The sequence below is a fragment of the Nannobrachium achirus genome (genome assembly GCF_963921795.1).
Source record: "Nannobrachium achirus genome assembly, chromosome: 6".
NCBI classification, from domain to species: Eukaryota; Metazoa; Chordata; class Actinopteri; order Myctophiformes; family Myctophidae; genus Nannobrachium; species Nannobrachium achirus.
The window spans coordinates 47157818-47182542 of record NC_137815.1 but is presented as its reverse complement, the minus strand read 5'-3'; the positions used below and the strand labels follow the sequence as shown (position 1 = coordinate 47182542).

General features: G+C 44.5%; 2 protein-coding genes across 2 annotated transcripts; one reads left to right on the top strand and one right to left on the bottom strand.

Annotated features, from left to right (window-relative positions):
- Positions 1-1157: 1157 nt before the first annotated feature.
- On the bottom strand, positions 1158-2193 carry tshba (thyroid stimulating hormone subunit beta a; the record flags this gene model as incomplete). Its single annotated transcript, XM_080728252.1, has 2 exons — positions 1158-1433; positions 2032-2193. 2 exons carry the CDS (start codon positions 2191-2193, stop codon positions 1158-1160), a joined length of 438 nt encoding a protein of 145 aa, XP_080584378.1.
- Positions 2194-7351: 5158 nt separating this feature from the next.
- On the top strand, positions 7352-23479 carry slc5a8l (solute carrier family 5 member 8, like; the record flags this gene model as incomplete). The annotated part of the gene is made up of 15 exons (XM_080728251.1): positions 7352-7705; positions 8062-8127; positions 8377-8428; positions 10965-11032; positions 11540-11694; positions 12665-12805; positions 13053-13182; positions 13538-13626; positions 13921-14033; positions 14382-14449; positions 14590-14676; positions 14789-14970; positions 22147-22256; positions 22797-22882; positions 23372-23479. The coding sequence occupies 15 exons, from the start codon at positions 7352-7354 to the stop codon at positions 23477-23479; spliced, it is 1809 nt and encodes a 602-aa protein (XP_080584377.1).
- Positions 23480-24725: the final 1246 nt, after the last annotated feature.

Genomic DNA, 24725 nt, shown 5'->3' with positions numbered 1-24725 from the left:
ACTGTTTTAGGTTCAAATTGGGTGAGCTGTTGTCTTTTGAAAAGTCTATATGAATTAAGCTACTGTATAGACTTTTCAAAAGACAACAGCTCACCCACCAGTATGGATGGATGCCAAGTCAATCACCAGCTTTGATGGCTGTGCTATTCTATTCTATAGGAATACAATTGGAGAGATGTAATAGTATCCCACATGATAGGGTTATCATACAGTTTACCCCCCCCCCCCCCCCCCCCCCCCCCCTCTCCCCCCTCTGAGTTGGTGGTCTATTAATAAACACCAGCTGTCTTCTTGGATTACTGCACGTGCACATTGGGATGTGAAAATAACTGTATATCATCTGTGTTGGGGCTAGTCTATTTGTGTGTTATCTTTTTCAGTACAGGTGATTCACTGAGGTCAGGTGACTGACAGCCTGTATGACTGTCAGGGCTTATATCAGCATGACGTGAAGTGAGCAACACAGTGTCAAGCGGCAGCAGCTTCTGTATATAGTAAACAATGCGTTGTGTTGCTGTGGGACATCATGTCGCATCATGACCAGTACAGGACGTGATTAAGTCTGATGCAGATTAGTGAGGGACCCATTATTAGAGAATCCAGCTTTAATTGAGTTGCATTCAAGCTATTGGTTCCAGAGCAGAGAACATATCTCTATCTATTATGATTCATAGGTGCAGACTGGACATTAACTAAAGTAATGAGCTGATATGCCAGGAATGGCCTGTACAGCATTGTGAACTAAATGGTAAACAAGCAGCATTCCCAGCTGGACAGATCCATAACAACTGAGAGAGGGCAGAACAAGGTGGTACAATGAGTAACAGTACAGAGACGGTTGATAGGCCTATTATGTACTCTTTTTTTTATAATCGTGTTTTAATATAATTTCTGCATAGTACTGTGTTTTATTTGTCTGTCATTCAATGTTAAAAAAGGACCCCAACTGAAACAAGCCCAAAAACTTTCTTGAAGTTATTATCTTTTTAGTTGACCTCGTACCAGTGAACTGTACTGTCATGAAACCGTACCTTTTCCTATGCAAACTTCTAATAAAGTCTTCACTCAATCAATCAGTTGCCAATTGCTTTCTTGAGCCACAAACCATTTCAAGTGTAGTTTTAATGAACACCAAACAAACAAAAACATAAGAAGAATCAGAAGGGGAGCATGTAGTTGGGTGGGTAGATGTGTCTCAGTGGCTCCACTGGCTTGGTGCACCGAGCGCCAACCCTACTGGTCCTTTGGGCACAGTCATCGCTGGCAGTGTTGCAGGAACCACAGTGGCAGCTGCGGGCCACAGGGTAAGTGAAGAGCGGATTGGTGTTAGTGGGACAGCCAGGCAATTCGACTGTGTGGTACTCCACCTCTTCATAGGTACAGCGCTCTTGGATAACGTAGAGCGGTCCCAATATATCTTTCACATTGCTGTCCTGTTGGTTACCATGTGCAAGGAAAGACACACATTATCAACTGAATTACTATACGATATAATCTATTGAGTTGACAGAACCATAGTTCTGTATTAAATTACCTAATACCTCAGATACTGTACAACACACACAATATAGTGGTTCTTTGGGACATTGCATTTCCTGAGAATAACACATTGGTTCTCAACCTTTTTGCCCTAAAGGACAGGGACAAGAAATATGTGCCTGCACGGCTACAGTTACAATGCAGTTTGTCCAGCGTATTCACCCAGGGGGCGATATCAGCCCTATCAGACCTAGGTTGAGCGGTGCTGATCCCTGTATATCTAAATCTACACATAACATTTGTATATAATTCGTCATCAAAATAATTCTCAATATCCACAACAAACCTTTCATCACTATGCATACAATATTTAACTAATATACAGTATGTGGCCTGCCCAAAATTCTAATTACAACTCAACAGGCATAATATAGATAGATAGTTTAGTGTGATGATCAACAAAATCATTCATAAACAAACATAATTTCCAGGAGGGTAGTAACAGCCTAGCAGGGTCTGACATTTATATTGTTTGATGTGTAATGTACATACCCTGGAATAGCAGAACCCCATGCAAATGGTAGTGTTGATTGCCACACAGAACTGACACTCTGGCTTTTCCACATACAGAGTATAATCAGTGGGTACGCACATGGGAACGGCTGAGCTGAACAGCAAGCAAAGGAGGCCGCAGATGATAACAGAAGAATCCATGTTAAGCAAAACTATCAGTTCTGGGCCTTCACTGGAAAGACAAATGGACAAATCAACAGCAGAAATCATGCAATGTTATTGTTCTAAAACCAGATTCTTGACCCATGCTGCACTTCTTTATGTGTAGAGATTGCTCACCTGGGAGATCTGGACACCGTCTGGTACTGATGATAACTTGTGAATGAAGATCACATTATTCAGATCAGTATTTATATGAGGAACATAATCCACCTTTATCCCAGACAGTCGTCATAGTGTCACTGATGGAAGGGGAAGTTCTGCATCCCATGTTTGACAGTCCATTATGTGAATGACATGCATTAATGAATGATATCCTCCATAAACACAGGAAATCAACAATTACAGTATATACCTCACTGTGCATTAGGCCTAGATGTAGTGCAGGCAATAGCCACTGGGTGTCACACAAAATTCAAGTAGGCCTACATTTGCTTGTTTCAGCTTCAACCATAACAGAAGGCAAAAAGCTATACATTTTTACTTTTATTGGTATTCCTATTAGGAAAGTGCCCTTATTCTGACTAAATTTAATTTACAAACACATCTAATTGAGTCAATATTCAGACGTTGCCTTTGTGCCTCTGTCCACAGCATGAGCAAGTTCTGCAGGTTGCCACAAAGCATACGTTGTGTGTTAGAGAGAGTCCATAACAGAGAATAACAATGTGCATCAATCATTAAGCAAAGTTCAAAGTTATTGAGTAAGGAAGCCAGAAAGTTTACACTGACAGTTACACAGAACAGGCTAAACACTTAGATCTATCTGAAAAACTGAACACCTCCACAGTATGGTTATTTGAGGACTTTGTTGAAAACAATGGGCTTACATCATTTGTCCAAATTCCTTCTACCTATACTGACTAACTGCTTTATGACAACTTCAAGTGTCAGTCAGGCTGGTACCTTGTGGGGATATCTTATCACTACGTTTCATAAGTTAATTATTCTTAAAGTATAACCTGTGTCTCATCATCCCACCATATAGACGAGAGAAGCAGGTTTCATTTCAGGCTTTGAATTGATACAGTACACAATATACTGTGGATAGTTAGTATTTTTGGGTGTATTGGGCTATTCTAAGATGGGAGTGGCAGCTTCGTTAGGGGTGTGGGGGTTCCTGGCGAGGCTTTGTTTTATAAAGTAAGGTCAAATAAGATACACTAACCCTGAACCATCTAAGCACAGAATATTTATACATCACACAAAAAGAACTATGACATGACACAACAATAGACTCTCTTTTGTATATAGCACAATGGTCTGATGCAATCATTTACAGTCCTTTGAACATTTCTAATGATTAAATCTGCTGTTCTTAAACATGAAGCCTTATCAAGGGGGGTTTCAGATCATTTATACAAAAACTGAAAATGACAAAAGAACAATGTCCTATAATTAACTTGAGTAATTGAATCATTATTTGATATTTTCTCTCACAGCTTGCTACTAGGCTATATGTTTATTTAGCTGTGTTTTTTATACTGAATATGTATTGTTTTCAATAGTAGTCTACATTGTTTTAATGTAGCCTACAGTATGTGACAAACAGTACATAATCATTTTGCCACTGTATCTCTGTCTTCCTGGAAAGAGGACCCTGATGGAAATAAGTTATCTTTTAACTTTATATTGCGTTATCCTTGACATCAAGGAATATGTGCAGTGTCTGTCAAAGTGAATGCTCTAGTCTAGAGTCTGTACTGCACCCACACATAGTGACTTGAAAATCACCATTGGTCAACGTGAAGTTCAGAGACTGTTCTCACACACATATCCCCGAAAAGCCTCAGGTCCAGATAGGATTTGTGGCCGGCTGCTGCCTGCATTCATAAAGTTAGGAACTTGCAGAGGCATGCTGTCCCATAAAAAAGTCACTGGACTCACATACTATTCGGTTCATAGATGAGCAGACTACACTAAGACAAGCTCCAAGAATAGAGACGTTATCCATGCATGTTTAATGCCCTCTGGTAGAAGGTACAGGGTACCCATGTGTGTCTTAAATAGATTGAAATACTCCTTGTACCTGTGTCAACTAATTATGCTTTGAAAAAGGACTGGTTGTAAAGGGCTCTGTAAATCGTACTATTTCTGCACTTGTGTGTCACTCTCTTGTTATGTATTTCTATTGCACTGTACCGGTATGTTTTTGTATGTTTATGGGGCTATAGCAGGGGTCAACGCCCAAGCCAAATTTCCCATGTGGACAATAAAGCTTAACTTGACCTTGTATCCTCTGTTGGTCACTTACATTTTCCACTGTTGTAAGTATAGGCTACACAAATTCAAATGCCAAAGGAATTAACTGTATCAATTTGATCCTCTGTAATGGGTTATTTCAGATTCTAACCATATAGGCAATATTGTCCAATGGATATACAGTATTTCAAAAATAAAATGAAATATGTCATATTGATTGATCAAACATATTCAGACGTTAACCACTTAAATCTTCTTAAACTGGTCCTGAGTTGTCTCTGTACTTGCACTGCTTTTTTCTGTTTACATCTTTACAAGACTTGTTGTAGATTTGCTTTTTGCTTTTTCTTCTTTTTCTGGCTAATCTTCCTCCCAGAATATGGAGTGGTTAATGTGGGAAATGTAAAGAAAGCTAATATTTGCAAAAGATATGTCTCACTGTTGTTTTCACCCTTTCCTCAATTCCTGACTTTTTCTATGATTGCTGTGAGCTGCCAAAACAATTGCTACAGTATAAGCAGATTATGTTCCAGAGGACTGAATAAGTAGTACCTGATCAGTGATGTATCAGACTGTACCGTACATTATGAACCAGAAGAGTTCATTAGAGCCTGGCAGAGCCTGGCAGTCATTTCTCACAAGCATGCATGACACTTTAATTTCACATTTAAGGCAATTTTTCATTTTATCTTAACCAAGACCACTTACACAGAGGGCGATAGTAGAATAAGCTTCAAACTGAGCGAGCAAAAATATGTTTTTATGGACCTTTCATCATCATGTCAGTTGATGTGCTGTATTACATGATTAATACAGCACATCAACTGACATGATGATCTATCTATCTACACTCACACACCAAGTTTGAGGTCAATCTGTCTGACGGTGCCCAAGTTATGAGCAAGGTAAGGCTACATAGAGACATAAAGGTCATACAAAGGCCTGTGATGATGTAATCATGATGATCTCATCATGATTACATCATCACAGGCCTTTGTATGACCTTATGTCTCTATGTAGCCTTACCTTGCTCATTGTAATGACCGAATCTTCCCTTGTGGATCAATAAAGCACAAGTAGTAAGTACTAAGTAGTAACATTATGCCCGGTTAACCCTGGGCATAACTTGGGCACCGTCAGACAGATTGACCTCAAACTTGGTGTGTGAGTGTAGATAGATAGATAGATACCTTTATTATCCCAAGAGGGAAAAACTGTTGTCCAGAGGCGGCACAGCAGTTAAGGTTACATAGTTACAGGGAACTATTAAAAGAAAAAAAGTACTGTTGTTTACAGTGAAAAAACAAAGCAAAAAAAGAAGCACCAGCAATATAGAGCAGTCGTAAATGTACAGTAGGTAAAAAATAGTAGCCAATCTACACGTGTACTAGTAGATCAGATATTTTCACAATATGTTGCTGTGGAACCGAGTCAAACAAAGTTTAATGTCTTAACACCTACAATTCCAAGTTCTTGTCAGGTTTGGGGATCGCCAATTCAATTCTTTTTGTTCTTTTTGTTCTAAAACAAAACAACATTTTGATTCAGATAGGTTACCAAACCATGACACAATGGAGAAAAAAAAGATTGAGTGATTTTGTCAAGGTGAAAATGGGAAATTGTCCTAAGATAAACACTAATATCATTTTTTTTTTTCTCGCAAAGCCCATTCGTCTTGAAGATTACAGTGACAGTCTATGACTAGTTTTTAACTAGTATCTGTTGTCCACAGCCGGGTTTTTAATGATCATAGTCTTATAAGATGGAGCATGAGAAATTATAATCATATCCATTGTTAAAGACTTAAGAAAGATTTGTCACACACAGGTGACAAAGTCTTCAAGGACTGGCCATGTCTGAACTCAAGGGCGACAGTGGCTCAGGAGGTTTTGTGACCACTTGGAGAACGGAAAGGTTCCCAGCTCGATCCTGGGTTAGTGTTGAAATGTCCTTGACACTGAACCCTAAGTGCCCTTGATATACAGTAGTCCTATTCTCGTGCTTACACAGCCTTGGAGTGAGACTTCAGAAGTTGACTCCGAGAATTTACTTGTCTTCCTCTGCCTTATCAGTTGCTGAGTTACTTTGTGACTGACTATAAATAGCAGCTGCTGGGCCATTTTCTTCCAGAAGAGCAGAAACACCTCAACCATTTATCCATGGGGAGTAGCAACAGGTAGCCAGATAAATAAGTGTGTTTGTATAGACAAAATATCAAGTATAGACTAGTGCAACTGCATGATATCGTTTACAGTCAGGGAAAGTCATAACTGACTTTAGTATCTTTTGTCCTTGATGGATTATTAACTAAAGCAAACTTTATAGACCTCCTGCAACATCATTGCGTACCAGGCTCCTGTTCACTGTCAGAGGAGCGGTTAAGGTTTATCATTGTTCTCAGGTAACCAGAAAGAGACAAAAGCTCTCTGCAGGAAAAAGGAATTGTAATTTCTCTCTGTTGGACTAATGGATTCAGGCTCAACCACCTATATGGGATATTGTTGTAAGTATTATAAATTATAGTGATAAAACAATGTGTTATCGGATATACTGTAAATGTACATTTGTATCTCAAATCTGTTTATTTTATAATACACAGTAGTTTTATATAATGTAATATATAATGGTGTGTGTGTGTGTGTGTGTGTGTGTGTGTGTGTGTGTGTGTGTGTGTGTGTGTGTGTGTGTGTGTGTGTGTGTGTGTGTGTGTGTGTGTGTGTGTGTGTGTTAAAGACGGCCCTGTTCAGTGACTGTGGAATTCAGTCCCAACACCGAATTGTGAATAGACTTTCAAGTGGTGGATCGAGGGGAAATTAAACATTAGCAGGATTGCCTCAGACAGCAAACCTGTGGAATTGAATTGGTCTTCACCTCATTCAGAAGGAGAGACACAGTAGGTGTCGGCACCAGGAGGGGCTCTCAGGTGAACTCATCAGCCATGATTGCGACAGGAGGTCCCGTGGCTTCTTTCTCTGTGTGGGACTATGTGGTTTTCGTTGGAATAGTCCTGGTGGCTGCCATGATCGGCCTGATTGCAGCCATCCGTGGCCGCAAGGAATCCACCACCGAGGAGTTCTTGTTGGGTGGACGCCAAATGACAGCCGTGCCAGTTGCCATGTCACTCACTGCCAGCTTCATGTCTGGCATCACCGTGATAGGGACACCAGCTGAGGCCTACCGGTTTGGAGCTGCCTTCTGGACCTTTGGCATTTCCTATGCCATCATGTCCACCATCACTGCTGAGATATTTGTCCCCCTTTTCTACAGACTGGGGATCACCAGCACCTATGAGGTAAGGAGACATAATATACTGCACAGATCTCCAGCCAGAATCGAACCAGGGACGCAACCAGTAGTTGCGTTTTAATGTGAGTAATGATTGATCTTGAGTAAATCTGGCTTATAACTGACGAGGGCCTCATGGCCATGAGGAGTTATTCAGTGTCCAAATGCCATAAAACATGTGGTCAAAAAACTAGCCACACACCTCGAGAAAATAGTGTCTGTTGTTTTGGAATTTCGAACATGGCTATGAGTCATGGTTTTAGGTTAAGACTGTGTGCCAATACAAAAATAAATATATATACAGTATATCGGGGAAATGTAGATAAAAAGTGCTGACTACCTGGGCTGCCCTTTCCTTTGTAGTACCTGGAAATGCGCTTCAACAAGACAATCCGGATGATTGGGACAACCATGTACATCATACAAACGGTAACTAAAGTGTCCCCTCATGGAGGAGACAGCTGTAAGATGCCTTCTGTGTTTGGAATGAAAACAGAGGGAGGAAAACCCCCAGCTTATAATGGCACATTTGCATATTTAACGACATCTGTCTTTTTCCTTGTTGACTTAATGCACATTTTAATCCAGATACCCAGAATCCCCACAACTCATTAATGTGCATTGCATGTTTGTTTACATCCAATCAACTAATGGCTTGCTCTCTCCATACCGGGTCAGATCCTTTACACTGGCATGGTCATCTATGCCCCAGCACTTGCACTCAACCAAAGTAAGTCTTGAATATCATTTTCAAGAAATGTACACGTACAGTATATGAGACATTTTGCCAGCTATAACGGCAAGTAGTATTTTCTATGCTGTTTTTGTCCATTATGTGTTATCCCCATTTGAAATGCCCATTTACTGTTTCCCATTACTCTTGCAAACTACTGAGGAGTTTGTCGACCCCAAAGAAAGTCTTAAAGCGGCACTATGTAACTTAAAACTTAAAAAATTAAAACGTAATCTGTCCAATCTATATGGTAGAGTATGTTAATACAATATAACTTATACAACAGGTGTGGTTGTATTTTGTCTGCTTGCTCTTCTATTGAGACATTTAGATTGTGTCAAAGGTCATGTCTCACCTAGACACAGGATCTGACGATCTGATGTATTTTGACCTGATGGTCAAGTTTCAATTTATCCCCTGAGCAAGCAGAGAGGCTCTTTATTAGCTCAATGTTATATATATATATATATATATATATATATATATATATATATATAACAACAGCACTCGTGCAGGAAAATGGGTTCAAATCCGGGGTAGAAGAGGAAAGTTACATACTGTAGTTCAGCTTTAAGACATAGAATGACTTTTGCAAGTTAAAATAATGTGAATCACTGCAGTTGCCAACATCAGTCATCAGTCATCAGGCCCATTCAATTACTAGCAGAAGGGTATTGAATGAATCATTTATCTTCAATGATAAGATAAGAGGACAGAACATGCTGTTTATTGCCCAGTGCACTTTCTGACTGTCTGTGACTGTATGAGTATTAGTCCAGAAACAAAACGGAATCAAACAATGCAATGGTTACTTGTCACCACTAATAATTAACCATTTGGCTTTCCATTATGTCCAAGACAATAATATTGTCTAAAGCCAAAGATCTGACATGCCAACTGCATTGATAAAAGAAAGAAATCTGTAGATTTGGCCATGTCTACTGCCTAGTACCTTTGTTTAAACACAACAATCATATAAATGTATTTACTGTAGGCCAAGTTAATAGTTGTGTAAACTGCAAGTTAGCAACAATCTGCAATTGTCAATCACTTACTAAAGTTACAAACTTAAGTTGCAATATCTAACTAATATTTCATGTAAAGACAAACAATTATAATGTGTATTACAACAGCACAACCTTGAGTGTGTTATTGCTTGAAGTTGTTGCACAAACTAAGTCTATGATTTACTTGTATTTTTTTGGCTATAGAATGTATCACCTCCAACTAGGTGGCTTATTGGCTGACATTTTCTAGCACGGAGAGACATCAGATTAGTACCGACATTCATCAGAAGAGCAAGAGTGAAAAAGCATAATGGCATATTTCAGTGTAATTAGATGTATTATGGTGTTGTAGGACACAGTCATTTTATGCCCATTTTAACATTGTCTTATGATTACATATTTTATACAATGGATGGTTACATTTTGGGAGGAGATATTCTCATCATACTTTACTGTCCGCTCAGCTTAGACAAGGCAGTACAGTGCAGCGCAGAGCTCGGCAAACCTTGGCAAACCCCTGCCCTGTCACAGGGGGAAATACCCCCCAATGTCCTATCACAGGAGACATCGTCCCACAATTTGCATACCACCTTACCCCTCTTGTTCTGCACACTGTGTTCACTTACAAAAATGTACTGTATTAATAGGGATACAACATTTTGTTTCAGTCACACACACCATGGCCAAAGTGACTGAAATGTTGTAACCCTATTAATAATTTTTTGTGAAGACAGTGTGCCGTAGTTGTGCAAAAGGACATATTCTTCTAGCCCCCCCCCCTTCCAAAGCTCCCAGCCTCCCTCATCCCCTCTACTCTTAAAACCCATGCATGTCAATTCCTATACCTCTAACATTTCCATTTTCATTTTAAAATAAATAAAGCGTTACATGGGGCAAACTGAGGTCACATTTAATTAGTGGAAGGAGTCAAAATAAGCGTGCCAAGGTTGGCCTCTGCCTGTGAGTCCAGATAAGAGGACCATCACGCCCTAAGATCAAAGGCATTGCTCCAGTTCAGTCATTTATGGTTTGTTTCTATGTAGCAAGGTCGCTTGTTTTTCTCCTTTTTCACTGCCTTTTGAGACAGAATCTGCTGAGATATCTTGTGTTGTTAGTAACTCAAATTCAGAAAATTCTTTATTTCTTAACTATTTACCCAGTACACTAGGCACGGCATTATGACTCATGAGTGTGCTACTGTTTAAACTATATTGAACCACCTATATGACCATAATGCTATCCTGCTAAAAAGTGTGTGTGTGTGTGTGTGTGTGTGTGTGTGTGTGTGTGCGTGTGTGCGTGTGTGTGTGTGTGTGTGTGTGTGTGTGTGTGTGTGTGTGTGTGTGTGTGTGTGTGCGCGCGTGTGCGTGTGCGTGTGTGTGTGTGTGTGTGTGTGTGTGTGTGTGTGTGCACACATCAAATGTGGTTTTAAAGGAGTATCTCATATGTAAAGTGTATTTCATTTGAATTCATCAATGTCATAAGCTGTTAAAAACATTATATACTGTTTTTATTTATTTATTCAGTCACAGGGCTTGACCTGTGGGGAGTGTTGGTGGCTACAGGTGTGGTCTGCATCATCTACTGCACTTTGGTGGGTAGTATTTGATTGATTGTTTGAATATATTATTGATATTTGTCAATATTAAAAAAAAAAATCTAATCACCAAATGGATTAGACACACAAAAAAAGCTAAAGGCTTGTTTCCATTGTGGTCCATTTAACATTCAACCCACAAACAATTGGACAAAATATAAAATCAAAATATAAAGTTTGAAACACACGCACGCACGCACGCACGCACGCACGCACGCACGCACACACACACACACACACACACACACACACACACACACACACACACACACACACACACACACAGACATAATTATTAGTAGTTATTTATTCCACATTATATGATTGATAATCAGTTCCAATGTTGCTGTCGGAACATAAACAATATAGACCTACATTGTATGTTGGCTTTATCATTTGTATTGGAGCATAACAGGATTATAGTCTGTCGATTGGTTAATGGTCGTTGAAGAGTGACGACATCAATTTAACAAGTGAATGATTGAGAGTGTGATTCTGTTACAGGGCGGTCTGAAAGCAGTGATCTGGACTGATGTGCTGCAGATGGTAATCATGCTGATAGGGTTTGTTGCTGTCATCGCGAGGGGAGCTGTGCTGCAGGGAGGCCTAGGAAAGATCTGGCAGGATGCTGGGGACGGAGGCCGACTCAACGCATTTGAGTAAAGTAGCCTACACACAGCTACACTGCTTGGTCAAACAGTAACGTACACACAGCTACACTGCATGGTCAAACAGTAAATACACACAGCTACACTGGTCAAACAGCATTCTTTTCCTCAGCGTTTGTTTTAATAGTTTTGACAGTGTCATCTTTCACACGTTTCATTTCCTGATAGTTGGCAATGTCACCAATCTGGCAGGCCTACCTAAAGCAACATTAAACAGTGGAAAGTATAAAATAGTAAATCTGGTTTCCAAACGATTCATTGATTGATTGAATATTTTATTAGACAGAAATGAAGAACAGTACAAGTTTAGTAAAAAAAAGAAAAAAAAAAAGAAAGTAGAACAGTACCAAGTACAGTTAAACACCCTGCCTAAAAGGAACACCCCAAATAAGCCCTTTACGGTCTTGTTTACGTAGGATGTCATTGGTAGGCCTACCTAAGAAAGCAACATTAAACAGTGGAAAGTATAAAATAGTAAATCTGGTTTCCAAATGATTCATTGATTGAATATTTTATTAGACAAAAATGAATAAGCCCTTTACGGTCTTGTTTACGTAGGAGGTCATTGGTATTCAATTCATGGACATAAAAAATTGCAACAAAAACATTCAAATATCATCACAATTATAAAACACTATATGTACAGAGTAGGGGGAAATGGGGGTGGGGTAAAGGGGTAAGGCCTCCTGAAAGGTGAATGTTCAGGGCAGTTTTAAAGCAGGCCAGCGAGCATGTTTTAAGGGATAGTGAAGGAATTCCACACTTGGGTGGCAGCGTTGTAGAAGGAGAATTTACCCATATTCTTATGGGTTTGTGTTATCAGATTGTTGTGTGATCAAAAATGATCACAGCAAAGGAGAAGGAACATACAATTGTACTGATTTTAACAACATTTATCTCATTGATACTTCTAAATGCCTAGAGCAGTCATCATCCATTCTGTACATTTCCCCCCCCCCAGCTTTGATCTAGACCCCCTGAAGCGTCACACTTTCTGGACCATTGTGGTGGGTGGCAGCATAATGTGGTTATCCATCTACTCCATCAATCAGTCCCAGGTGCAGCGCTATATCTCCTGCAAAACCATGACACATGCCAAGATGTAAGTCTTTCAAACCGTCATGGATTCATTGTAATTTAGTCAAGTTGCTGGGATTTGTGTGCGACCTAAATGTGTGTGCATCTCAGGAGCTGACATAGCTGACACTTTTAACTGAATAGAGAAGGCACTGGGGCAACTCTGATGTTTGGAGCCTTTTTACTTTAATAGCAGGGTGCAAACAAAGTTTCGATGTCAGATTATTACATCTTTGTCTGGTCATTTAAAGGTTTGTCTTTTCATCTCTCAGGTCACTGTACGTGAACATGGTTGGACTGTGGGTGACTGTGAGTCTGGCTGTGTTTTCTGGCCTCACCATGTACTCTGTTTACAAGACCTGTGATCCGTTCACTAATGGTGATGTAAGCACCCCTGACCAGGTAAGTGTGACGCCAATCACTATATTGCAGACAATTTACAGTTATGTAGTCAAACATTGATGCTGCCAGCCGGCTATTTTAATGTGGTTGGTATAACAGGAATAGAATCGAAGGCAGATTTGGATAGTTTCTTTTTTTTTCTGGGAAAGGGGAACTCACGGATGTACTGCATGTATGAGCATATTATATGTCAAAAGGAAGCATTCTTACTTTCAAGTTTCTAATATCAATGTTTCATAATTGTCTTATTTATTGTTATGTGTGAAACACAGTAAGATTAGCCCATGATATGCCATGCCACATGGCTAAGGGATCCGAATAAACTGAATAAACAACAGCATTTGTTTTAAACCAGCTCCTTCCTTACTTGGTGATGGATACCCTGGCCGTCTATCCTGGAGTGCCAGGCTTATTTGTGGCTGCTGCCTATAGTGGGACCTTAAGGTGAGGCCTGACAAATGAACTCAACTTATCCTTTCCGGTGCATGTACAGCAAGCATAGTTGTGGGGAGAATGTGTTAAGTCATGGGATGCTAACAGATAAAGAATGAACATACTGTACTTTAGGGAAGGCTTGACCAAATGGTTACATTCCTTCCTGGTGGCTCACCCTCCCACTGAAAAATACAAAGCAACTTGTCCTCCTACTGTACAAAATATAACACAGTAATCACAGTAAACATTTTGAATTCTTAATGGATGTGCTATTCTCACTAAGTGTCACTGTGTCTGGTACAGCACTGTGTCCTCCAGCATCAACGCCCTGGTGGCTGTCACTGTGGAGGACTACATACGCCCTTTCTGGAAGAACGCCACACAAAAACAGCTGTCCTGGATCAACATGGGCCTGAGTGAGTTCTGCAACAGTACAGCTATTAATAATAGATCATTTAATAGTATTATGCTACAGAATACTAGGCCACGGACCATGGATCACGGACCACGCACGCACGCACGCACGCACGCACGCACGCACGCACGCACGCACGCACGCACGCACGCACGCACGCACACACACACACACACACACACACACACACACACACACACACAACATTTCAAAAATATAAATGCTGTCATTGGGGAAAAAGGGTCCCATTTGTTTAAAACAAATTGCTGTACTGATTTGTGTGGTGCACTTGCTGGGGCTGTCTTTTAATAAGATTATAATCATGCTTTAATTTTCCCACAATTTCCAGGTGTGTTCTTTGGTTTTGTGTGTATTGGGATGGCAGGAGTGGCTTCTCTAATGGGGAGTATTCTGCAGGTAAACCTATACAGCATTATAATGAATGCATCAGCATCACTGTTTGCAATAGTTTGGAAAATGATGGAGGAATTTCAGTCATTAATTATTTTACAGCACCCCCTGCTGTTCAATTCCCTCTGACAGTTTTCTTCTTTTAGGCAGCTCTGTCTGTATTTGGAATGATCAGCGGCCCTCTCCTTGGTCTTTATTTATTGGGACTCTTTTTCCGAACGGCAAACTCAAAAGTAAGTATTCCCTATCAAACATTCAGCTCAATTCAAAGATTCTGGCAAAGAAATTTATAAAATAAGCTTGTATCGTGGTATGACATTATTGTAATCGTGTTCTCTTAAATAGGGAGGTCTTGTGGGTTTAGTCTTCGGCCTGATTATAACCTTATGGGTGGGAATCGGGGCCCAGATTTACCCACCCACAGATGAGAAGACCAACCCCCTCCCATTAGACATCTCTACCTGCAACAGAACACTGAGCCAGAACTTTACCACTGTGGCTCCAGCATGGACCAGTGCTCAGCCTGAGTGAGTCTCATTATCATCACCTCAGTTTACAGCAGAGGAGTTCAACCTTGTAGGACTTTAACAGTGGTAAAAGTAATGATGAACAAAGACATGAAGGCACATGTGTTTCATATGAAGTGAATTTGGCTACAATACAAAGTAGAATGTGACATAGTTATTAAAATATCATCGTTGTCGGGTGGAAACCTTGTATGTCCATAACGTATAGGTTCCGAACGGAACCATGTTTATTTAATACCGGAGGACAAGGTCCCCCATTGGGATAACAGCGCCATCTGGCGATGCAACAGAGTAAAACTCATATCCTCCCGTACGAGAAATGTCATTTGTCGGAAGGGCTGTCAATCACAAACGAGGGCACCGCCCCCGAGTGTATATAAGCCCTGCGGGCTATCATAACTTCCTCTAAAGCCGCACCTCTGCGCCCGCAACTAGCGAACCGAGGGGCTTTATTCGGGGGACCTTGTCCTCCGGTATTAAATAAACATGGTTCCGTTCGGAACCTATACGTTTATTGTCATACCTCCAGACAAGGTCCCCCATTGGGACTCATACACTCCCCGAGAAGCCATGAACCGACAAGACTGTCGTTCACACCGACCACACCCGGAAGGAGGTCCCGTCAACCGACGTGACCCCTTTCAGGACTGATCCGACCCAGGCCCACAGGGCCTGGGCGTGTTTAGACAGAAAAGAGACCCTGACAGCCCGAGGCCTGCCTTATGCACTAAGGGCAGACACAGGTCCGCCGTATAATACTACAGTAATATAAGGGAAAGACTCAGGGTCCCCCCCCAGGTATCCTAGAGACAGTAGCATGCTGTCCCAGGAAGGGGAGAGAGCCGCCCCACTACATAGTAGGCGGGGCAGCAGCACCTGGAACCGTATGCGCCATAGCAGAAGGCGCAACGTCCAGGTGATAGTAGGTCGCAAAGGTGGACGGCGAAGACAAATGCGCCGTCGCACAAATCTCCTCAATGGAGACACCTTTGGACAAAACCCTAGAGGTAGACACACCCCTAGTACTGTGGGCCTTAAGTGCTTCCGGCACTTCAGACCCAGCCCGGGTGTAAGCCAACCTAACAGCATCCACAATCCATCTCGACAGAGTGGGTTTGGACACCGCTTTTCACTGACGGGCATTCATGACCCCGAAAAGCTGAGAAGTAGACCTGCTGTCCACCGTCTTGTCACAGTAGGCCTTCAGGGCCCTAACTGGACAAAGACAATGAAGACGCCTATCCTCCTCCGATGCAACCGGAGGAGGATGGAAAGCCGTCAAAACAACAGGTTCCTTCGGGACCACTCGGTTCTTAGGAATAAAACTCAATTGAGGTTTAAGAAGAACCTTGGAGTCATTATTGAGAAACCTCATACAATCAGGGCTCACAGAGAGCGCATGAAGGTCGCTCACACGCTTAGCCGTAGACAAGGCAAGCAAAAGAGCTGTCTTGAAACTTAAATGTTTCAAAGAGGTCCTCCCAATCGGTTCAAAGGGTGCCTTGCAAAGGCCCTCAAGAACCACTTGTAGATCTTGTAGTGAACTTGACCACCTCAGGGAATTTAGATAGGCCCATGCCTGACACCCCCAGGTGACAGGCATCAAAAGCCGCTAAATAACCCCTAAGCGTAGAGAACGCCAGACCAAGGTCCAGGCGGTCCCGCAAGAAAACTAACGCCTTCTGGGCTGGAGCCAAGTGAGCCACCACAGGTGGCTCCTGTAGCTCACACCAGTCCAAGAAAACATTCCACCTTCCATCATATACCACCCTAGTGGAGGAGGCTTTAGCACTCTGAAAGTAGCTACAACCGCCATTGAGAAGCCTGCGGCTAGCAGGTTCTCCCTCTCACAGGCCAAAACCACAGGTCTAGGGCCTGGGGGTCGGGATGGAAGATATCGTCCCCCGCCTGGCGCAGCAGGTCCCTATGCAAGGGGAGCTGCCAGGGGGACCGGTAGAGCAGTGGGGTGATCAGAGACCTCCACACTCCCCTGGACGGTGCCCCGAGAAGAACCTCCAGGTTGGAACTCCTGATCCTCTCCAGTGTGGGAAGGATCAGTTCCAGCGGTTGGAACGCATAGAGACGGCCTTCCGGCCACTCGTGTGCGAACGCATCCACCCCCAGAGGCGAAGGTCCCCTCACTGAGAAGTAGAGGGGGCACTTCGCGTTCTCCTGGGAAGCAAAGAGATCGAACCGAGGTTGACCGAACCTGGAGAAGATCTGTCTCACCACCGCATGGTGGAGAGACCAAACCTCGTAGCGAGGCTCCCCCCTGGACAACAGATCGGCGCCGCCGTTCTGAAGGCCTGGAACATGGGAGGCTCTAAAGGACCTCAGGCGCGGTACGCACCAGAGAGTCATCTCGCGCGCCAGCTGATCCAGCGTGCGCGAGGAGAGGCCGCCTTGCTTGTTGAGAAAGTACAAGGCTGCCATGTCGTCCGTCCTGACCAGGACATGACAAACCCCGGAGAAACGGTTCGAAATACTTGAGAGCCAAGTAGATCGCCATTAACTCCAGATAACTGAAGTGGTACTCCAATGTGGCCGGGGTCCACAGACCCCTGGCTGAGCGCCCCTCGTGGGTGGCGTCCCAGCCCGAGCGGCTGGCGTCTGTGGTGATCACCTTGCGTGACACCACCACGCCTATGGAGACTCCACTCATTAACAACGCCTGGTCCTGCCATGGGACCAGCGCGTCCATGCAGGCCTGGCTGACCACCACTTCCCTGCACCCTTGCAGGGGAGGAATCCTGAGCGTCAGTGTCCACCGCCAGAACGGTCTCATAAGAAACCTGCCCAGGCGAAGAAGTTGCACCGCTGAAGCCATCAGCCCTGCCAACTTCATACACTCCTTGTAACTGACCACTTGGTCCAATTTGAAAGGAGCGAAGACACGTCAGGAACCTGTCCACCCCCTCCAGAGAGAGGCGGGTAGACATCGTGGTCGAATCCAGAGGTATCCCCAAGAAGGAGATCTGCTGGGAGGGCATCAACATACTTTTGCCAAAAAGACGTTGAAAACCCAAGGCCTTCAGGTGGGCCAACACCAAGTTGGTGTGATATCCCTAATCCAGAAGGGATGCAGCCCCCCCCCCCCCCTTTTTTCCCGAACCAGGAAAAATTCGAGTCCAGAAACCAAGCTGGTTCAGGTCTCGTAAGAGCTCTACTACAGCACCATTGCATAGTACCGAGCTTATTTCCTCACTCAGAGCCCCTGCTTACAAGCGCGGGCTCGAGTGTAAATACCCCAGCTGGAAGCGGGGGTGGTTCAAGAAATGCAATCTAAGGCCACGTGTTACTGACGTAACACCCATTGCTCGGATTGCACAGTCTCCAATGTTTATCAGAATACCATCAAGGGTATTAAATAAACAAGGGTTCCGTTCGGAACCTAACCGTTTGGGAGAAACCGTTAGGTTGCACGGGGGAGAAGGAACGTAGGGGATTAGCACTTCCGTATCCGGGAAGCTCCCCTCCTTATCCGGTGACGGCCGCGCCAACGGACGTGACGTCAACATGTTGAACGGTGGTGGAAAGAGAAACAGAAAGAGCATTCTGCGAAATACGGTTTGTTACGTAAAAACCTTTACCCCAGCACGGGGAAGAACGTGTAAACGTTTAAACCAGATCTGAGGCCTTTAATAGTTCCTTGCAGGGAAAATTAGGCCAACTCATAATCCCACACACCGATAGTGAAACACTTCCTGTCCTGCACTAGAATCGACACTACAGTGCCGTTTAGTGTAGGCAGAGGAAAATTGCACATAGGAAAAACCGTACCACTGTGAACCGCAGTTAACATGGGTGGGAACCTCAGCATGTCTGCAACCCATTCTGATTGTAACCTGTCTGCATGACTGCAAGACTGGGAAATCTGTTATCGTGAGTGAGTAGAAAGCCCTGCATGGGCTTCATTACACTGAGCGGTTGCAAGCGATAAGAGGTTGTCCGTGCAAGTGTAGGAGTGAGCAGGCCACGCTCGCTCAAAACACTTTTTTTTTTTTAAACTTGGGGACAAGGGAGGCAGTAACCATTTTCATTATCCCTGCATGGAATAAGGAAAATAAATATTAGCGCCTGGGGGAAGGAGGTCCCTGTGTAGTCAGGGACCCCTGTACCCACAGTCCAAGGTCATTTACGCCACCTCATCCCACAGGTTCTGTGGGAGGAGTCCGGCTCGGCGTCCCTGAAGAGTGTTAAGATGCTGTACATAACACTCCATACTCCTGTTCTGAACTGAACTCGGCACGACAGTGCCGCTCAGTGGAGACAGAGGAGAATAGCACAGAAGAGAAGCTTTGTTATTGTGACTAATAGCAAAACAGTGGAGCCCATTGCAAACCAGGGAAAAACCTTTTAATTGTCACCAGTCTGCAGGACTGGGACAATAAGTAATCCATTGAGTGAATAAAGAACCCTGCATGGGTCTCTATACACTGACTGGCTGTAAGCAGAGAGGAGGGTCCCTTGTGCTAGGGACTGAGAGGTAGGTAAACAAAGGTTTTGTTTCGACTACCATACTCTTACTGATGACATGGGAAAAGCTACTGGGCAACAGAGATTTTCATTCTCCCCTGCGTGGGACAGAACTCAACGTCTGCATTCGGGGGGAGGAGGACCGTGTGCCGTCACGGAACCCAGACCCCGTGGAGGGCTAGGCCCTCAACCCTATGTCATCTAACACACCCACTTCCCACAAGCCTTGTGGGGAGAGCTGTGTTCAGTGCGCTTAGGCGCAAGTAAGTGGTCTCCTTGAGCCCCACCATGTGGAAAAAACCACAGTCCGGGTGCCGCAGACCCAGGCCCCCTTCCACTGGCACAGTGGAGGGGAGAGCGGGATGTACTGGGGCGCCGCCGACCCATTCCCCTCCTTCTGCATGGAGGAGGGGAGAGAGGGGGTAGAGGCGGAGGTGGGCGGAAGGATGCAGGGTCCTCGTGGAACCGAGGACTTGCAAGACTCACTTGTAGGAGGAATACTGGGAGAAGAGCCTTCAACCCAATTCCATCCCTCCTCATCCTCACTCTCAAATTCATCCCCGCTTTTAACAGCGTTGTTCGGAGGCGTGCCACCAGAACATAAGCGTGCCAGGAAGATCCGGGCTCAGCCAGCATGGCCGAGAACGAAAAATCCAAGGGGAAGGAGGAGGAAGTCGCCGTTAGTCACCCCCAGCGTGGGGGCAGCCAGGCGGACCAGTAGGTTCTCTCCCCTGAATAAAACGGCGCCAGCCGTACCAGGGAGAGAGGGCGGGAACCGGCGTCGCCGCTCGCCGCCCCCGGCGTGGGAGCGGCCAGGCGGGGTCCCTCAAAGTTGCAGACGCCAGCCGTAGGGCACCAGCGGCGCGCTGGAGCCCCCAATAGGCGTCGTGGCTGCAGGCGGGAACCGGAGCCGCCGCTAGCCGCCCCCGGCGTGGAAGCGGCCGGGCGGGGTCCCTCGAAGTTGCAGACGCCAGCCGTAGGGCACCAGCGGCGCGCTGGAGCCCCCAATAGGCGTCGTGGCTGCAGGCGGGAACCGGAGCCGCCGCTAGTCGCCCCCGGCGTGGGAGCGGCCTGGCGGACTAGCAGGCTCTCCTCCCTGGAACGGCGGAGCCGAACCGGCGGGAGAGAGGGCGAGGGCCGGCGTGTGGTCCCGTGAAGTTGCAGAACGCCAGCCGTAGGGCCCCAGCGGCGCGCTGGAGCCCCCGATAGGCGTAGTGGCTGCAGGTTGCAGCCCGGGGCGGGAAGCAGCGCTGTGGCGTACAGCGCCGCGAGCCCCGGAGGCAGAAACAACGTGGCGTCGTGACTGCAGGCGGGAAAAACCACGCCGCTAGCCGCCCCCGCCGTGGGAGCGGCCGGGCGGGCTAGCAGGTTCTCCTCCCTGGGACGGCGGCCAGCCGAACCGGCGGGAGAGAGGGCGAGAACCAGCAAGTAGTCCCGTGACGTTGCAGCCGTCCGCCGTAGGGCACCAGCGGCGCGCTGGAGCCCCCTATAGGCGTAGTGGCTGCAGGCTGCGGCCCGGGGCGAGAAGCAGCGCTGTGGCGTACAGCGCCGCGAGCCCCGGAGGCAGCAGAGTCCGGTGGAGGGAAAAAACCAGGCAGGCCACAAGGCTAGTGGAGGCTAAGTGAAGGAAGCACAAACAGCGGGCACCGCTGCGTGCCCACAAAACCTGCCAGGAGAGGCCCGTAGCCCTGGTCGGCGAGACCAGGGCGGCGGGGACAACACGAGAAACCACCGGACAAACATTGGAAAGTCCTAGCCAGCTAGAAGTAAAGACAATAGCGACACCCAGCTAGGGCGCGCTAGCAATCAGTGCCCTGGTGAGGGCCTTCTAGCATGAGGCTACCAAACAAAGGAACGAGCAAGCAAGGCACTTGCTAACACTCGAAAGACTCACCACATGAAGCAGCCTGCGGGATCATCGAAGGAAATTCCGAAGGTGGGTGTCCTCACCAGCGATAAGTCTCCAGCATCGAGCACACTTCCAGGGGAACAAGGATAGCAGCATGCTAGCCGAGGGCCGTGGAACATCGATAGCTTGAAGCTAGGCTAAGCTACAAGAGGCTATCGGACAATAACAAGCTCAGAGAAGAAGCTGGAAACTTACAGCGAGGAAACAGGTGAGAACGCCGAAACTGTTGGAACTGAAGAATAAAGACGTACAGGAGATATTCTATAAAGGCCAGTGGCCGACTTCCTAGCCAACGCTTAGGCTAAACTTTACAGAAAATTATACTTATATGGCTGAGTTCGCGACACTCTAGTTGCAGGTAAGCAGAGGTGCGGAAGAGGAAGTTATGATAGCCCGCAGGGCTTATATACACTCGGGGGCGGTGCCCTCGTTTGTGATTGACAGCCCTTCCGACAAATGACATTTCTCGTATGGGAGGATATGAGTTTTACTCTGTTGCATCGCCAGATGGCGCTGTTATCCCAATGGGGGACCTTGTCTGGAGGTATGACAATAAACAGTTCGTTTTGTGTTTATCATTTCAATAATGATTTAAAACTAATTTTGTGTGTCTTGTTTGATGAAGCAGGGATTTACTTTGTGAAAAAACATACACATTTGAAACTTGGAGATACAAGGTTTCTGCCCGACGATATGCTATTTACTGAATATAATAGTGGATATAAAATAAGCATACATGCCCTTTGGGTCACATGCAGGAGCAATGACTGATCCAATGTGTTGCCTCTCAGGTACAGACCAGCCCTGGCAGACTCATGGTACTCTCTGTCCTACCTCTATTTCTGTCCTGTGGGCACTGTGTGCACGGTGGTTATGGGCCTCATAGTGAGCATCATCACAGGTGAGCTATCCCTCCTCTCTACACCAGTGGGTTTCATCCCTTTTCATATGGGTCCATTATTTATTGGGCATATCAGCCACGGACCACCATTTGATGACATTTTGCCTCTCAGGCCCAAAACTTCGATTTTGTTGTCATTGGATAAGATTTTGACCACAGTTCCATGGTGTTATTGATGTTGGTAGTGGTACCATAGGAGAGATAAAACAGGCAACATTAATCAAAATAAAAAGTATTCTACATTCTCTAATTGTGTGTGTGTGTGTGGACTTCTTGTAAATTAAGTAATGCGTATGTTTAACAATAATTGAAGTTGAGAGCGTAAAATGAAACCAAATGGACCTGTAAGGGTCCATTTGGTCTCATTTTACACTCTCTGGGGACCACCTGGAACCCCCTCAGGGACCACTGGTTTGAAAACCACTGCTCCACACCCAAGTACCCTAAGGAGACAAAACAGATGACTTGGTCCTCTTGGTCAATATGCTGAGATAAAACAATTCCAGTTGGATGATCATTGCTCTGCGTATGTGTCTGTAGGTGGCTGTAAGCAGGAGAAGCTGAACTCGGATTTGTTTGTGACCAAGAATGACCTGATCTGTTTCCAGTGGTGCCGCAGTTCTCAGGTAAAGAGATTGCTCCATGGATTGAAACGATTCTAGGAGGCGGAAATTATCTTTTCACAATACAATCATTGTTTTTGTGTGGAAATTCTGATATACTGTAGGCCTATGGGTGTCCGGTAGCTCAGGCAGTTAGTGCACACACAGAGCTTCTTTGCTAATGTGCGTGATTTCAAAAGTGCAGAGGTGCGTCAGTTTCTGCTATAACTGCACACATAATTATGCTTCTTGTGAGTGTGTGACCAACCCGTCTTGACATGTCAAGTCTCTCCAGTCTTTCTCTTCTTGTTTCCCTACATGGACCTATCTTTGTCTCTCCCTCTCTCTCCCCCCCCTCCCTCTCTCTCACGGCTCTTTAGCCTTTGTGAAGTGTCTTGAGATAACTTGTTATGATTTGACACTCTAATAAAATTGAATTGAATTGAATTGAATCTGAAATAAAACACAAATTGCAGATATAATGACTTCCTGCATGTTCTCTATCCCTTACAGGAATCCAAGGCCGAGTCAGATGAGAAGATGGGAATTGACAACACTGAATTCACAGATGATCATTTTGCCATAAGTGATAAAGATGTGGAAAAGGTTACTCGATTTTGATAGCACAAAGTCATATACACCATGGCAGCCAACATTCTCATGTCAGGGGTCATCAATATGTCCGTACACGGACAAATGTGTCTGTGACAAAGACTTGTCCTTGTCCGTGGCAAATTTTAGATTTTGTTTTACACACCATTATAATGTTTTTATTTTGATCATAAGACCCTGAATGTCAGTCTCCAGGTTTTCACTGATTTACTATGACACTATGGCACATCATTTTGAGTCCACTAGTACTAGTGGTTCTCAAACATTTTATTTGCAAGACCACCATAACTCTGAGAGTTACAGACTTGTTATGGTCAAGATTTCAGGGCTATCGCTTAAGTGTTTCTGGTAACATCATTGTCTGCTCATTGTCCATGACAAAAGTGGAATTATTCAACATGGCAATGACCCCTGGTTCATGTTTATACTCATATAATAATTTACTCCTTAGTTCAATGGAGAAAAGATGACAGTTTTCTTAAGCTACAGTATTCTTAATTATGCTGGTACATTTTAATGGAAATTTCGAATGCACTGTAAATGATAACTTTTAACACTTTAATGTATCTATTTATGTTGGAATAAATATGTACAGTATTATGTTTTTTTAAGGAATGCTGCAAATATGCAAAATCTGTGTACATTTTTTGGTGGGGCAGCAGGTTATGCTATGATACTTTCTCCATTCCTGCAAAATGTAGTCACACGGATGTATTTACTTAATCACACACGCATGCACGCGAACGCAACGCACGCGCGCGCGCGCACGCACGCACGCACGCACGCACACACACACACACACACACACACACACGCACACACACACACACACACACACACACACACACACACTTCACTTCACTTGGTTCACTTCTGGGAAGGCAGAAGGTGAGTTAAACATTTTCTTTTGTCTGCCCCGGCATACCATCTACTGTAGATTGGTGAAAAAATAGGGCGAATTCCAGGTCTTTCAAGACTTTACCTGACGAGTTTGTTACATTATAAGTACCATGGCCATTTTTACCACATATATCCCTATTTAAAGAAACCTATTGAGATGTACCTACTGTACTTTTCAAGAATAACCAAAGGCATGTTTATGGTACTGCAGTCAAAGACTGAAATGACTGTAAATACCGTAATTCTGTAAAATATTAGAGGAAAAGAATAAGTAAGAGCACATTTTGTGCTTTTAACCAGAGAAAGGTGTTTTTTGCCCCGGCCTGTTTGTCTTCCCTTGGGGCTTGAGGGTTCC